The following is a 15,547-nucleotide window of genomic DNA, read 5'->3' on the forward strand; positions in this document are numbered from 1 at the left end:
CTCCTGGCCCCCTGACTTGTGAGTGTGTGTGTTGAGGATCGGAGGGGTTTGGGGTGTGTCTAGCTCTCTCGTAGGATTGGTAAGCGATTATCTCCTCCATGCTGGCCAGCTCCTGCTTCAGGTTAAGGAGGAAATGGACCAATAAGAGCAATTATTTAAAGTAAAGTAATGTTGTAAAACAGAATCTTAAACTGCCTGGACCACACTATGTCTGGATGCAATGTTTAATTGAGGAACAAAGTAGGCTGAAGCACTGATGGTGGTTTACAGTGTTTAATGTGAAATGATTATATTGTGAATAAATAAGCCCTGTTGAAGTTTGTATTAATCCACTAGATGGCGATCCTCTCATGTTTATAGCACCTTAGTTTCCTGACATATGACCCACACAGATGAAGCCAACTGACATGGAGGTGTTGTTTCTTATCTGTCAGGAAACAGGTTGTTGGGCAGAGCCCGGGCCTCAGAGCTCCACCACAGAGTAGAGAGCAGTAGCTGTTTTCACTGACAACAGAGAAAATAGCAGTCTCTCACTCCAGAAGGCCCTCAGCACTGTGAGAGAAGGCTCAGGAAGTTTCTCGCTCTCTCTCTTACACGCACCAATACTGTTTAAATGCCTTTTCGTTATGCACCATATCTATGTTGCATATATTACAAGACCCATATAAGACAAATAAGCCTACCTCAACACACACACACACACACACACACACACACACACGCGCGCGCGCTTCGGTGAGGTGTCACGAATAATCGAGTGTAACCAGAACGCAGCACTCTTCGTTGATATCTGATCCTTGACAGCAGTGACCCGTGGTACCCCCTCTCTCCCCAGTCTATTTTCCCGGTCCCTTCCCACTCTCACTCTTAGTGGGGCATTAGGGCGTGTGTTGGAGGGTGTGTGTGTAGGCTTAGGCTGTACGTATGCGTGGTGGAGACTGTTGGTCCTGCATTGCGATCAGTCAGCTGGTTCCTTATCAGACCGCTTTCCTGCGCCTCCGCGCTGGCGGATTAGATGAGCGTGAGTGCGGGCCAACGTAAACACGCATTGACCCGGGGGGTGTTTATCAGCGCAAATAACATCGCCAAGTGGTGATGGGAGGCGTGCACCGACCTGAGAGGAACAGGGCTGACCCGAGAGATATAATAGTTCCAGCAGGCTTTGATACTGTCCAAACTGGCATGACGCATGGGTTAGAATGCGTCGAATAGAACAGAGTGATGGCCATCACATTTGGTAATTGTATTTACTTTCTGTGGGCCTATTTTAATGGCTTTTGAGAGAATAAATCCATTGGTAGCCTAATCCAACATTATGGGCTCTCAATTTGCGCTGTCATTTTTTGTTTAAAGTCCCTTTGAGCTTTTCAATGTTCTCTCATTGTGTAGTTGTTCACAAGAAGCACTTAATTTGTGTGTTGGAAAAAAATGGAAGTTTAAAGGGGCAATCAGTAGTTGAACAATAAAAGACAAATCAACTTCCCATGTTTCGCAAAAACCAGATGGATGGGGCTGGAGAAATGTAACCACTCTAAAATTCATAGACAGGGCTATGGATGCAAGCACCGAATATCCATGATATCAAAATTATACAGAGTTTCTATATTTACTTTGTTTACAAACATTGGAGTTAAAAAGGCGTAGGCTATATTTTGGATTGTGAGTGGGTACGACAGTAGAACTAAGCTCATGAGCGTGGTTACATACCTCGTCTAACCTGAACCCTCTGTATATAGCCTCGGTATTGTTGTTTTGTGTAACTTATTTTTAAAACGTTAGTTTATTTAGTAAATCTTTTCTCAACCAACAATGCAGTTCAATAAATATAGTTAAGGGCTTGAAAGTAAGCATTTCACGGTAAGGTCTACCTACACCTGTTGTATTCGGCGCATGTGGCAAGTACCATTTTATTTTATTTTGTATTTCATTTAAAAGTTGTATTCGTCAAGAATCATTAGGTACATATGAAGTCCAAAAAATGGATCTAGCAACAGCAGATTGTCTCTTTAAACTTAATCACACATTTTTGAGAGGTGCACATGTGTTGCTTTAGAATATTTATGAGGCGCAGACCCAAAAGCTCTGCTAAATAGATGTGAATGTCAAAAACCGGAAAGGTGCGCTGTGGTGCCCATCTGGTAGCACTTTCACGTAGCTTACCCCCACCGTATGTGTGCAGAGCAGACGGAGCCCTCTGCGTATCTGCAGGCAGAACTAATCTGAAAACCAAGGGACCAACTGGCCGCAGGAGATGAGAGCAAGACCCTAAGAGGAGCGGAACCATAGGCTATACTTTCTTCTCAAATTATTATTCCCCCTCAAATTCCTCTCAAATTATTATTTTGTTTTAAAAAAATAGAGAGAGAGATCATTAACAGTAATTGCACCATTATTGTTCTGCCTTGGTGTGTGGATGAACATTACGCAAATAGCCTACAATTAGCATGCACCAATCGCAACAATGAACTTTGACTGAACACATTTTAAATTATGAAATTCCAAGGCGTGGGCCTATATACTATAATAAGAATTAATGGGGAGTTTGGGATTGCAGCCGCTGGGAGCGGGGCTGTAGGTGGAGTGGGCAGAGAGAGGGGCAGCAGACAGCTCTGCGCGCTCAACTCTCTTCCGCGGTGAGCTGCACTGGGAAAATGAAGCACGACTCTTATTGCGTCACTCTGTGTTTGGATTTTGAGCAGGAAACATCATTTCCTCTTAGATTGTCGCAGTAGGAACAAACACATTATTTTGTCCTTACTCAATGCACCCCTCCGCACAGAACACGCGGAAACCGGCCAGAAGGAAAAATGCCTCCTTCGGAAAAGATAGCAGTTCTGATTCTCGGCGTTCTGGTGCTAGAATCGCCCTGGAATGCCCATCACAGCCTTGCCAGCGCGCTACAGATCCAACAGGCGTTCACCTCTCAAAACCAGACAAATAACTTTGTGGTGGATGAGGTTAGCAGAAAAGTCTACCTGGCTACGGTAAACATGGTGTACCAGCTTAACGGGACCCTGAGTGTAGAAGTGGAGAAGAGAACGGGGCCGGTGGAGGACAACCTGTTGTGCCATGCGCCGCAGCTGCCCCAGGCGCCCTGCGAGCACCCCAAATCCCTCACCGACAACTTCAACAAGCTGCTCGAACTGGACAGGGAGCAGGGGGTGCTGGTGGTATGCGGCTCGGTGTACCAGGGCTTTTGTGAGCTCAGGAAGATGGAAAACATATCGGAGATAGCCGTGGAGTTCCCCCCTCATGGCGAGAAGACCGTGTTCCCCAGCATGCTGAACATCGCCGCCAACCACCCTAACGCCTCCACCGTGGGGCTCATCTTCAGGAGCCACGGGGGTAACACCCGGCTCCTCGTCGGGGCCACTTACACCGGGGCTGGGACCCAGTTTTTCCCCAAGAACCACAGCAAGGAGGACCTGCGCTTCGAGAACACACCCGAAATCGCAATTCGGTCCCTGAACATCAATGATTTATCCAGGCTGTTCACCTATGACATCAACCCGTCCGAGGACAACGTCTTCAAGATAAAACAGGAGGTGAAGCAGAAGAATAAACTAAACTTCGTTCATGCCTTCATTCAGAAGAGCTACGCTTATATTGCTATCAACAATGACGCGAATATGGGCCACAAGCAGAGCCAGCCGAACAGCATCCTTGCAAGGATATGCCTGGACACTGAGAACACACGAAAATCCACCTCGGAAAGCCGAAAGCTCACTGAGTCCTTCATCCAGATGCCGCTTCAGTGTGGATATAACGGAAACATCTACAACCGGCTGGTCTCCGTTCACCCCGCGGAAATCCACTCCGGGAGCGGAGAGGGGCTGGAATCGCACCTTTTCGGAGTGTTCACCAAATCAGACAGAAAGTCTGCCCTGTGCGCTTTTCGGTTCTCAGATATCGAGGAGGAGATCCGTCAGGGCCGGAGGAACTGCTCAAACTCCCCCAGCAGCGATGTGCAGGTGCTGGACAGCGTCATCCAGGGTTCGGGCGCAGCATGCGTACACAAAGGGAACCTTGTGGTAAGTGAAGCATTTTACACTTCGGTGAGATCTGTATGCTTATTCATGTTTGAGAGACTTGGTTGGAACTAATACTGTTTTGTATTATTTGATTTAGCCTAGATAAAGTTATCAGCCACAATTACGCGCAATTGCGGCGCTGTTCGTTTCCCCAGTTTGCATAATGTCATAAAAACATTCTTACATTTGTCTAAAATATTTATTTTAAGATGTATTGTATTATTGGATTTGCTTCTATAAATACATATTTCCGCAAATATGTTGCTTTTGGCAACTTGGTATGACAGTTTGAATAATGAATCACCCCATATAATTTATGGGGGGAAAGCTCCGATGTCACGAGCGCAGCCCAGGGCGGTGATTGTGTGAAGAATCTCCCAAAGCACGCGAAGGTTATGGGAACCGTGCAGGGAATTTCTGTGAAAGTCACATCCGCGACAGCTCATTCAGGTTTAGGCCTACAGCCTATTGCATGTTGGAGAGGAAGAATGGATTTATGTATTTACATTTTTTAAAGAAAACTTTCGTTTGCCATCGATTACACAACACATTCAATTAAAATTACATGCAGGCTAACATTTATTTTTATTTCCCTGGGCAAACTGATTACTTCTCTCAGAAAAAGATAGTAGGCCTATTTATTTTATGAGAAGCAGAGTTAAATAAATCGAGATTAATCAGTGTTGAATCGTGTTGTGTCAAATAACATATCACATTATCTCATATTTTATGCATGTAATTCAAGAAGAAAAGTGTATTCCTATTAATTTACAGATCATGTCTATAAAGGCGGTTACTTTGACACTATAAAGCCCCTCTTATTATTTAGGCTAAAGTGCCCCTATTAACGGAAATGTCTCTTAACATGAAAAGTATTTATGCCGCTCGCGTCATCTGAGGAATGTGAAATTCCATAGTTTCATTGTGGTGAGATTGACAGGTCGCTAGTTGTGACAAACAGTCTGTCTCCAGACCACTGCGTTGACAGTCAGGTCGTAAAGATGCGAGGCTGTCCTATGAGCGGTGTTGTGTCGTGCTGGCCTGCGCTGTAGGCTCCGGTAACCAGATTAGAAATCTCGACCGACAATCGTTCTCCGCCTGTGTTTCCCCGAGGCCTGCAAATCTGCAGCTTGAAATGGTTGTGTTTTTCGTGAAGAATATCAGCATTGCCCTGAAGAAGAAAGGGTTTTCTTGCTTTTGCTTTTAGTCTGCGGTGACCGGTGAAATCTGATATATTTGTAGCGTTTCTGAGGGCCCTCCATTTGAAGGAAAGCCAAATACACAATTTATGATAAGCACAGAGCTCGAGAGTGGAGCGGCTCGTGGGAAAGATCTCTCTCTCGATCTCTCTGTTGATTTCCACTTCACTGTGTTCTTCTTCGAGTCCTTACTGTTCCTTTGCCCTCCAAAAGACTATGGACATTCGCTTGTGGAAGTCATCCAAGCATTCGAATCAAATGGAATGAATGTTTTGATATATACTCAAGTTTTCATTTTCACATGGTAAATGTTGACAACAGGCTACTTACTGTATAACAGGCCTTCAGCTGTCCTGAACATTTAGAGGGAAAATTGCCAATTCTCAAGAAGACATAGCATTTTAGCTTTTCATAGTGTTATAATTACATAATTATTACAGTGTAGCCTACTAAAACATAAGTGTCCAATAATGGTGTTACACTGTTTTGGGGTTATTTTTCTTTCCATTTATCTTTTTCTGCCTGCCGACATGCATGCCTGCCAGTCTCTCTTCCTGTAAATTGAGATATTTTAAACCAACTTTAAAATAAGATCTTTCTCTCTGTCTGTCAGCTGCAACCGGAGCAACTGGACTGTGGAGCGGCCCACCTGCAGCACCCACTGGCCCTACGGAGGCCCCTGAGGGCCACGCCCCTGTTTGAGTCCCTGGGCCTCAGCTCGGTTGCTGTGGACAACATACACAACCATACCGTGGTGTTTCTGGGCACCAGCACAGGACGACTGCGCAAGGTGAGAGGAGATGGTTTACTTACATAAAAAACCTCTCAGGAATATCCACATTTATAAAAGAGAGAGAGCAGTGGTTTATTTGTTATCCTTTTTGTCTTGTAAAGGAAAAAATGTACAGTTGCTAGGCCTACTACCTCACAGTCTAACTTTGCTGCCGGAAGTTAAGAACAAACTGAATGTGCCAGAGATATTCAGCCATTCTTTTATTCAGGGATGTAATGACATTTATTGAAAATAAGTTAAAGTGTCAGGTATAAATTACTATAGAGGTGGAACATCAGGGAAAGCTGTTTTTTTTTTAAGTAAAGGGATCATTCCACTTATTAGGTGCCTTTTGAGTAATGCAACTAAACATTTTGATTTCACCTAATTTTAACGTTCTGTCATAAAGAGCACATTCAACTTAATAAATCATGTGTTTTCCCATCTCAAGAGGTTAAATAAAAAAAAGGACTATAGTAAGTGCCTATTTAGTGCCAAATAAAGTAATATGGTTGACCGTAACAGGATTGACGACTTCATCTTAAATCATCCATAATCATCCTTGTGACAGGGGGAATGGAAGCTTGTTGTGTGCAACAGGGAGAGGCAATTGAATTCAAGCTTCACAACAATTGTTAAAACATTTCTAGCCTGTCTATACATGGGTAACAGGGTTGAAGTGTTATGCTCAATCTGCTCAGTCTTCCACCACAAAACACCTGAAAATGGCCAAAAAGAGTAGAACCAGCTTAGTAAACTAGTAATTAACTACATTTTCTTCTTAATAAAAAAAAATATATGTTGCCATGTAGCAGTGTAGCTAACTACTAAAAAGAAAATATGGTTGTAGTAGGCAGTAATTTCCTTTCTTTTTCAGCACCAGAAACATCGTTTTTGTGTTTAATTGGTTAAATTAAACATTCTGTTAGCATTTGACCCCAAAATGACCTGCTCTTGCAATTTGTAGCTATTACATTTCAGATTAGCATATTATGATAGTTTTTCACAAAGTAGTTTGGATGTAGTGAAATACTTTTTCCCAGTAACTTTAGTTCAGTAAAATATATTTTTCTTACGGGTAGCTTTAGTTTAGCTTAATTTCTTCCATTGTGATGTAATTGGTAGCTTAGTAAACTATATTTTTAGATTAGCTTCCCGAACACTGCTGACAATATAGCGGGTCGTTCCATGTCATTTCAGCAAGCCATGACACCCATCATCTCAGATTGTTCTGAAATCATTTCCGTAGTTAGAAAAATACCAGATAAGCATTTCTGCAACATTATTTTGTTGAAATATAATTTAATTTCTGATCATTTAAGCTAATTCATTGCACCCAAATTGGCCACTTTTTGCTAATAATGAGAAAGACATGAGGAATAATGAGAAAGACATGTTGGGGTGGGATTGGCGTGGGCCATGGGTGGGCCCTTGGGTGGCTTTTGACCATTTATTTGAATTCCTCATGTCTAACTCAATGTTTTTTAAAAGTTTGGTCCAAATCAGTTGTTAGGTACTATATTTATTGAATATTATATGAATCCTATAAATTAAAATGGCACATTTTGTGTGCAATCAATTAGCTTAATTTCTCAGAGATCAAACTATTATATTGCAACAAAGTAATGTTGTAGGAATGCTAATCTTATCTGTTTCTAACAACAGAAACTATTTCAGAACAATCTGAGATGGTGGTTGTTGAAATCCTCTTTCTGGTGCTTTTTGAGGTGGAACGACCCAAGTACAAGGCCAGAGTATCTGCGATGAGAGGACATTTGCTTTACTGTGGGTCTTGGTTGAAGGATCAGGTTGAAGATAAAGTGATGCACTATGAATTCATCTCAGCTATTGTGAATGAAAACGTCTGCTTTTATTTTAGGTCATTCTTTGGTGTGTACAGATGTGGTACACTATCCTTGATGCAGAAACAAGTATTATAAAAGATGAAGTAAGCTTTATGTGACATCTTTTTGGGTGCGGCACGTCACACTTTTCTGGGGATCCATCATGATGTGACTCATGGTCACACAGTGTGTGTTAAAGGGTCCGTCTCTCTAATTGTTTGGCCTACAGTCTGGGAGCTCAGCTGTAGAACATCTGCTGCCGCTGCATCCTATGAAAACCTCCCTCCTGCAATTAACAGAATTCCTTAATTCTGTGTCAGCAGCAAACCAAGTCACCCCTGACTGAGCCAACAGACTAGAGAAGTTACAGCACTGAGCTATACCTCTACCTCTCAGCAGTGTCTGGTAAAAACAATACAACCCAGTCTGAAAGCTTTCTGACCATATTGGTTTGAATTAGACTGGTACCTTCTACAACATTAGAACAATGTTGCTGGAGGGTGTCTTGTTTTAGGCCTCCTAAAAAAGCTTTCTGATTTGTTTAGCCTGCTCCAAAGATAATTGGTCATTGGGATGGTTTGTGTTTATGCCGGATGTATGGTGATGGTTAAGGTGGTGTGTGTGTTGGTTTTGTGTGTGTGTGTGTCCACATGGTCTACCTGATTGCATATTTAGGTTTGAGAAGGGGGGGGTCTGCCTGTGTCCTTATGCTACTGAGTGAAAGGGGTTTGGTGTTTACCCAGTGTGCATACCCCATACCCCATGATTATGTGCTGCGTGTGTTCTCACAGAATTAGTGTTTATGTGTGTGTGTGTGTGTGTGTGGGGGGTTAAAATGGAGCATGTATTATGTGTTGCCTGGGGGACATACAGTATGTATCTTGTGTGTGTTCATGTTCGACACACAGTAGGTCTATGTGTGTTTTATGGTGTGTGTGTGTGTGTGTGTGTGTGTGTGTGTGTGTGTGTGTGTGTGTGTGTGTGTGTGTGTGTGTGTGTGTGTGTGTGTGTGTGTGTGTGTGTGTGTGTGTGTGTGTGTCCTGGGGGAAGCTCTGCAACAGAGTATAATGGTGCTGTTAGTGTTTGTAATGTGATTCTGGCTGTGAGCTTGGCTCGGGCTGAGTAGTACAGAGTACAGAAAAACAGTAGAGATTGAGTTAGGCCTCTGCTACTGGGGTTAGGAGACCCTCAATGAAGTAATTCCAGCCATGTTTAACTAATTTTGCCCCTCACTACAGCAACACTGTCTCTCTATTTCACTCTTTGTCTCGCTCTCTATCACACTTTCGCTCCCTCTCTCATTCTCTCTTTTATTTCCCTCTTTCTCAACCCCCTCCCATATCAATTTTTCTTTCTTTGCCCCCTCACCCGCCCACACACACACACACACACACACACACACACACACACACACACACACACACACACACACACACACACACACACACACACACACACACACACACACACACACACACACACACACACACACACACACACACACACACACACACACACACACACACACACAAAGAACTTGGAGCAGCTGAGTACTCCTGAGTTGAACAGAGTCTTTCATGTTGGGACAGACAGACAAACAGAGAGAGAGAGCGGCAGTGAGTGACCTCCCAGTATTCATGTGTTTTGTTGTTTGACCTGGCTGAGCCCTGTGCCTTCTCACCCCTCCACCACTTCATTCAGTCTGCCCAGGTGGCTCTCTATTGTGACCCTGTATGGTTGATCTTTATTGTTGTTTGTGTGCGTGTGTAACCGGTGTGAAATGGCTAGCTAGTTAGCGGGGTGCTCGCTAATAACGTTTCAATCGGTGACGTCACTCGCTCTGAGACCTTGAAGTAGTTGTCGCGGCTTTTGTGAAGCGATAGTAACGATGCTTCGAGGGTGTCAGTTGTTGATCTGTGAATAGGGTTGAAGCCCAGGTATTGGTGATGAGAGGGACAGAAGCATAACTGTTACATGTGAGCATCTATGTGTTTGTTTGTGCTAGTGCTCATGTATATGTGTGTGTTTGTGCTTGTATGCGCGTGCCTGCATCTGTGTGTGTTGTGTTGTGATGTGTTGTGGTTGGTCACTAGAGAAGTAGCCCAGTCTGTTTGAAACCAGGGCAGTCTCCAGCTGGTTTCCTCAGAATGGCAGGATGTCCATTGAGCTGAGGCAGAAACCACAACCATTCAGAACAACAAACTCTCTCACTGTCTATGTGACAGGAAGTCACAGCCTTAGTATTTATTTTTCTATGTATCACTGTATGTGTATGTGTGAGTGTGTATGTGCAAGAATTGCAAAGATTTGATCATTTTCTGTAAAGTGTTATGTGTTTCACTTTGTTTGTGTGAACTACAGTGGCATGTTTATGTTTGCGTGACTTAATGTTAAACTTTCTTTTCTTAAAAAAGCATTTAGTTAGGTGACAATTCCAGAATCACAATGTAGTACTTTCAAGGGAGATTGTGCTGGAGTTGACTAAAGTTATGTTTGCTTAACCCCCAAATCACAGCCCAGTGAAACTATGTAGGTGTGAGACAGGAAACCAGAGCAGAGCTAGCATGTTCTTCCATGTAATGTATGACTTAGAATTATGCGTCTCACAGGAGGGAGAGAAGAGCACAGATGGCCAAGTTAATTAATCTGCTTACCTTGGAGAAGTAGCTCACTGCACATCAGCACAGCCATGTAGTGTGCCTTTGTATTAATACTACAAACACACAGAACTTACCTTTTAGGTTGAAAATACACAAAAAGGGCTTAATACATGAATTCTCTCAAATAGAAAACCAAAATGGAAATTATTGTTGATTACTTTGACTATTGTTGTGGAATTATATGGTGTTTGTATGTTTCTAAGCACTTTGCCTTGTGTCCCACAGCTGACCCTCCTGAAGAACCTGACTGTGGCCAATCAGTGGGCTCTGAAGCTTCCAGCTGGCGAATCAGTGCACCACATCATGACCTTTGACCCCATGGACCGGAACTACCTGTACCTCATGACCTCTCACCATGTAAGGCTGTGGGATCCATACTTTTATCCATCAACTAGACTCAGTTAGACTGGTTCATGTTCTCACTGACACTGGCATTGGTTTAGTTTGTTTGTTTGACATAATATGCAGTGGCCATTTTAGCATGTACATCTTGGTGGGGCTCACTCCACCAAAAATGTTTAGATGCATGCTAGAAAAGCCACTACACAACACAACACTAAACAATACATTCATTGCACTATAACGGTGACAAACGGTTCCAACAACTGTTAGGGCCTACATAAAGCTGTTCCAGCAGCAGAGTCCCAACAGCAGTCCCATCACCTTACCACTGTTACACCTGACTATCAGCAGAGTCCCAACAGCAGTCCCATCACCTTACCACTGTTACACCTGACTATCAGCAGAGTCCCAACAGCAGTCCCATCACCTTACCACTGCACCTGACTATCAGCAGAGTCCCAACAGCAGTCCCATCACCTTACCACTGCTACACCTGACTATCAGCAGAGTCCCAACAGCAGTCCCATCACCTTACCACTGCTACACCTGACTATCAGCAGAGCGTTGTCTGACAGTGAAACAGTTTTTTCAGCCTCATTTCCTGCCTTTAAAAAAAACATAGCTGATATGGCTGACTTGCTTAAACAAACGTGGTTTCTACTGACAATTGAGATGTACAAACTATGGCATAAGGGGACAACGAGCGGTTAAGAGGCAATCGGTCATTTCGATTAAGACATTAATGAGCGAGCTAGGACGGATATAGTCAATATAACTATTTGGATTTATGGTGCTTTCAAAACAACTGGGAACTCTGAAAAAAACAAGGTCGAATCATGATCTAGGTCGGAGCTCTAGAAAGAGGCCCAAGTTCCCAACTTGGATGATTGTTCAAAACAAGCTAGTTTTTTTCTGAGATCCCAGTTGTCTTGAACTCACTGAAGTCTGAGATTTCCCAGTTCAGAGTTTCCAGTTGTTTTTAACGCGGCAGAAATCATGATGGATTGACAGCAGTGCCAATGTTGGATGATTATGCTTTTAAGTTTGGAAAAGAGACCCTTAAACCCAGACTTGGACCACACACCCACTCCACTGAATAGTAGGCTAGTGATTGCTTTGCAATGCTTGCAGTTAGCCACTGATTCCTTCCAAACCACTCAATGTTGAATTTGCGATTTCCAACTTGTTGTGTAATGTTTATGTCCAATGGCTGATGAGCACCGATATTTTTTATCTATAATTTCTCTTCCTTATTTATATTCATATGACAAGGTTTAAAAAGGATTTGCCAGTAGATTGTCGACTTGATTCACGATGATGACAGCTTGTCTAGCTTGCTAGCTATGATTTTGAAAGTATGATGTTGATATGATCAGTCCAATCAAATCTCTATAGATATAACGGGATTTGACGTAATTTTATCTGTGGCCAATGACCTTGAGCCTTCTTGGATGGGCACTTCTAATGTAACTATGGCAGCACCCAAGGGGCTTAAATTTATGAGCTCTCCCTGTAGATTTTGCGGTGATGTAGTGTCCCCATGAGTGACGGAACACTGAGCCAATCACGGCGCAACTAAAAAACATGACCAACTCCTACGCTCTGTATGGCTGCTTCACCACCACAGAAAGCACTGAGCTATAATGAAACACCTGCATTTTGGAGCTGCCTTACTCAAGAAAGCAAAAAAGAGACCATTGTTTGCAAACTGAGATGTGACACATACTAATGCCAAAATAACATGCAAAACGGGCTCTGCCCTACCTGCCCTGAATGACGGATCGCCACTGGACGTATGACATTTGTTTCTTTTTGCATTTTCCTGGTTGTGCATAGTGTGTGGTCATATTTTTAAAAATAAAATATATAATTTAACAGTTATTACAATTATGTTATATCAGATCCTCAGATAAATCAGTTTGCATCTTTTTAGTGAGAGAACACTTTAGAGAGGAGATAGCAGGAGGTTTGACAAACCAAAAAATTATAGATTAGCAACTATGCATAGCTTTGTCTGGCGTTTTATAAAGATGTGGTGCCACCTTGGCAAATGGTGTAGTATGTGAAATAACAGATATAGGTTATGAGTCAACCGTGCACACTGCATGTGGGAGAGTGGCTGCAGCAGAGGAGTGGCTACAGCAGAGGAGTGGCTGCAGCAGAGGAGTGGCTGCAGCAGAGGAGTGGCTACAGCAGAGGAGTGGCTGCAGCAGAGGAGTGGCTGCAGCAGAGGAGTGGCTGCAGCAGAGGAGTGGCTGCAGCAGAGGAGTGGCTGCAGCAGAGGAGTGGCTGCAGCAAAGGAGTGGCTGCAGCAGAGGAGTGGCTGCAGCAGAGGAGTGGCTGCAGCAGAGGAGTGGCTGCAGCAGAGGAGTGGCTGCAGCAGAGGAGTGGCTGCAGCAGAGGAGTGGCTGCAGCAGAGGAGTGGCTGCAGCAAAGGAGTGGCTGCAGAAGAGGAGTGGCTGCAGCAGAGGAGTGGCTGCAGCAGAGGAGTGGCTGCAGCAAAGGAGTGGCTGCAGCAGAGGAGTGGCTGCAGCAAAGGAGTAACTGCAACGCTGCTCGGTTTTTCACACTCAGCAGGTTCCCGAGCGTATCAAGAATGGTCCACCACCCAAAGGACTTGCAGCCAACACTGACACAACTGTGGGAAGCATTGGAGTGCACATGGGCCAACAACTTGTAGAGTCCATGCCCCGTACAACTCAATATTAGGAAGGTGTTCTTAATGTTTGTTATGCTCAGTGTTTTATGTATGGTTTGTTGAGTGTATGTATGTATGGTTCTGTCCACAGCTCCTGAGGGTGAAGGTAGCAGCATGTGGCCAGTACAGATCCTGCAGTGACTGTTTGGGTGCCGGCGACGCCCACTGTGGCTGGTGCACGCTCGAGAGCAGGTATTTACATTTATTGTGAATCTGAATCTTGCCCTGGAGGCAGAACTGAGGGATTTCTGAGGGATTTCCGCTAGATGGGCCAGCTGCAAAGTCAAAATTCTTGAAAACTTTTTTGTCTTACTTTAAGGTTAGGGTTAGGCATTAGGGTTAGCAGTGTGGTTAAGGTTCATTTTAAGGTTAGGGTTAGGTTTAAAATTATGATATGATGACTTTGTGGTTGTGCTAGCTAGTGAGCGAGCGAGAGAATTGGGATGAGGGAGAGAGAGAGAGAAACTGGGGACGAGAGAGCGAAAGAGAGAGAGATAGAGATAGACAGGATGAGACAAAGAGTGAGAGACACTGGGGATGAGTGAGAGAGAGAGACTGGGGATGAGAGAGAAAGAGAGAAAGAGAGGACTGTTTGAGGACTGAGGAGAGATTTGAGGACTGAGCAGAGAGATAGCAACACAGAGACAGACTAACACCATCTGTCCATCTCTCATCTCCCTCTCGCCTCTCTTTATTTATCTTATATTTATCCCTTTCTCCCTGTCTGTTATTACTTTTTTATTTGGTAAATGTTTGTTAATGTTTTCTTCTACACTCTTATTCTCATGTCTCTCTTTAATCTGGTCATCCTTCTCTCTTTGTGTTCTCTTCTCCTCTCTTTGCTCTCTCTATCTATCTCTCTATCTCTCCCTCCCTCCCTCTCTCGCTCTCTCTATCTCTATCTCTCTCTCTCCCCTCTCCCTCTCTCTCTCGCTCTCTCTCTCTGCCTCTCTCACTCTACCTCTACAAAGGCGTGTTGATTGTGATGATGGTGGTGGGAGGGAGAATGCACACTGGCTCCTTTGAGAAGAAAATGTCAAGTGTGTATTTATGCGCATATCAGTGTGACGTGTGTGTGTGAGTCCGGAGCACTGATGTCATCAGCGTGTGTATGGTGGTGTGTTTGGGAGATCACCCTGGGCTGCTACTGGTGGTAGGGCTCGAGCAAAGGGGGCTGTTATCAGGGCATCAGGGGTTGGTGTCTGTGGGTGGATGGGCCCTCTCTGTCACCTCTCTGACACTCACACTCAAACATAATGGATGCTGAAGGATTATCTCATCATTGGAGAATCTGCCCGTCTCTGTGTGTGTGTGTGTGTGTGTGTGTGTGTGTGTGTGTGTGTGTGTGTGTGTGTGTGTGTGTGTGTGTGTGTGTGTGTGTGTGTGTGTGTGTGTGTGTGTGTGTGTGTGTGTGTGTGTGTGTGTGTGTGTGTGTGTGTGCTTGCGTGCGTGCGTGCGTGCGTCTCTGTGAGTGTTGTGTTTTGTGTCCTGTGTGTCTCTGTGAGCGTGTGTTTTGTCTCCTCTGTGTCTCTGTGAGTGGGTTTAAATGTACAGTGCCAGTCAAAAGTTTGGACACACCTACTCATTCAAGGTATTCCACTTGTGTTATTTCATAGTTTTGATGTCTTCACTATTATTCTACAATGTAGAAAATAGTAAAAATAAAGCTTGAATGAGTAGGTGTGTCCAAACCTTTGACTGGTACTGTATGTGTGCATGTGTGTCTTAGTGTCTGCATCTGTGTGTTTGACAGTATATTTCTTGTATTTTTAGGGTGTGTTGTCTGCGAGTGTGTTCAAAGCTGTCTGTCTGTGTATGGGTCTCTCTGCATATCTGTCTGTGTGTGGGGCTCTCTGTATATCTGTCTGTGTGTGTGTCTCTTTGTTTACAGTATCTGTCTGTCTGTGGTCTCTGTATACAGTGGGGCAAAAAAGTATTTTGTCAGCCACCAATTGTGCAAGTTCTCCCACTTAAAAAGATGAGAGAGGCCTGTAATTTTCA

The 15,547-nt window shown here is 43.9% G+C and overlaps 1 protein-coding gene across 1 annotated transcript in view; it reads left to right on the forward strand.

Moving 5' to 3' along the window:
• Positions 1-2,550: 2,550 nt before the first annotated feature.
• Positions 2,551-15,547, forward strand: part of LOC118360277 (plexin-D1-like) — a 118,721-nt gene continuing 105,724 nt past the window's right edge. Inside the window, exons 1-4 of the mRNA XM_052481959.1 lie at positions 2,551-4,031; positions 5,844-6,020; positions 10,732-10,863; positions 13,638-13,738. Of these exons, the coding sequence (XP_052337919.1) occupies positions 2,808-4,031; positions 5,844-6,020; positions 10,732-10,863; positions 13,638-13,738 (1,634 nt within the window). The 5' untranslated portion in view covers positions 2,551-2,807. The remainder of the gene's footprint in view (positions 4,032-5,843; positions 6,021-10,731; positions 10,864-13,637; positions 13,739-15,547) is intronic.

Source organism: Oncorhynchus keta, chromosome 27, assembly GCF_023373465.1.
Source record: "Oncorhynchus keta strain PuntledgeMale-10-30-2019 chromosome 27, Oket_V2, whole genome shotgun sequence".
NCBI lineage: Eukaryota > Metazoa > Chordata > Actinopteri > Salmoniformes > Salmonidae > Oncorhynchus > Oncorhynchus keta.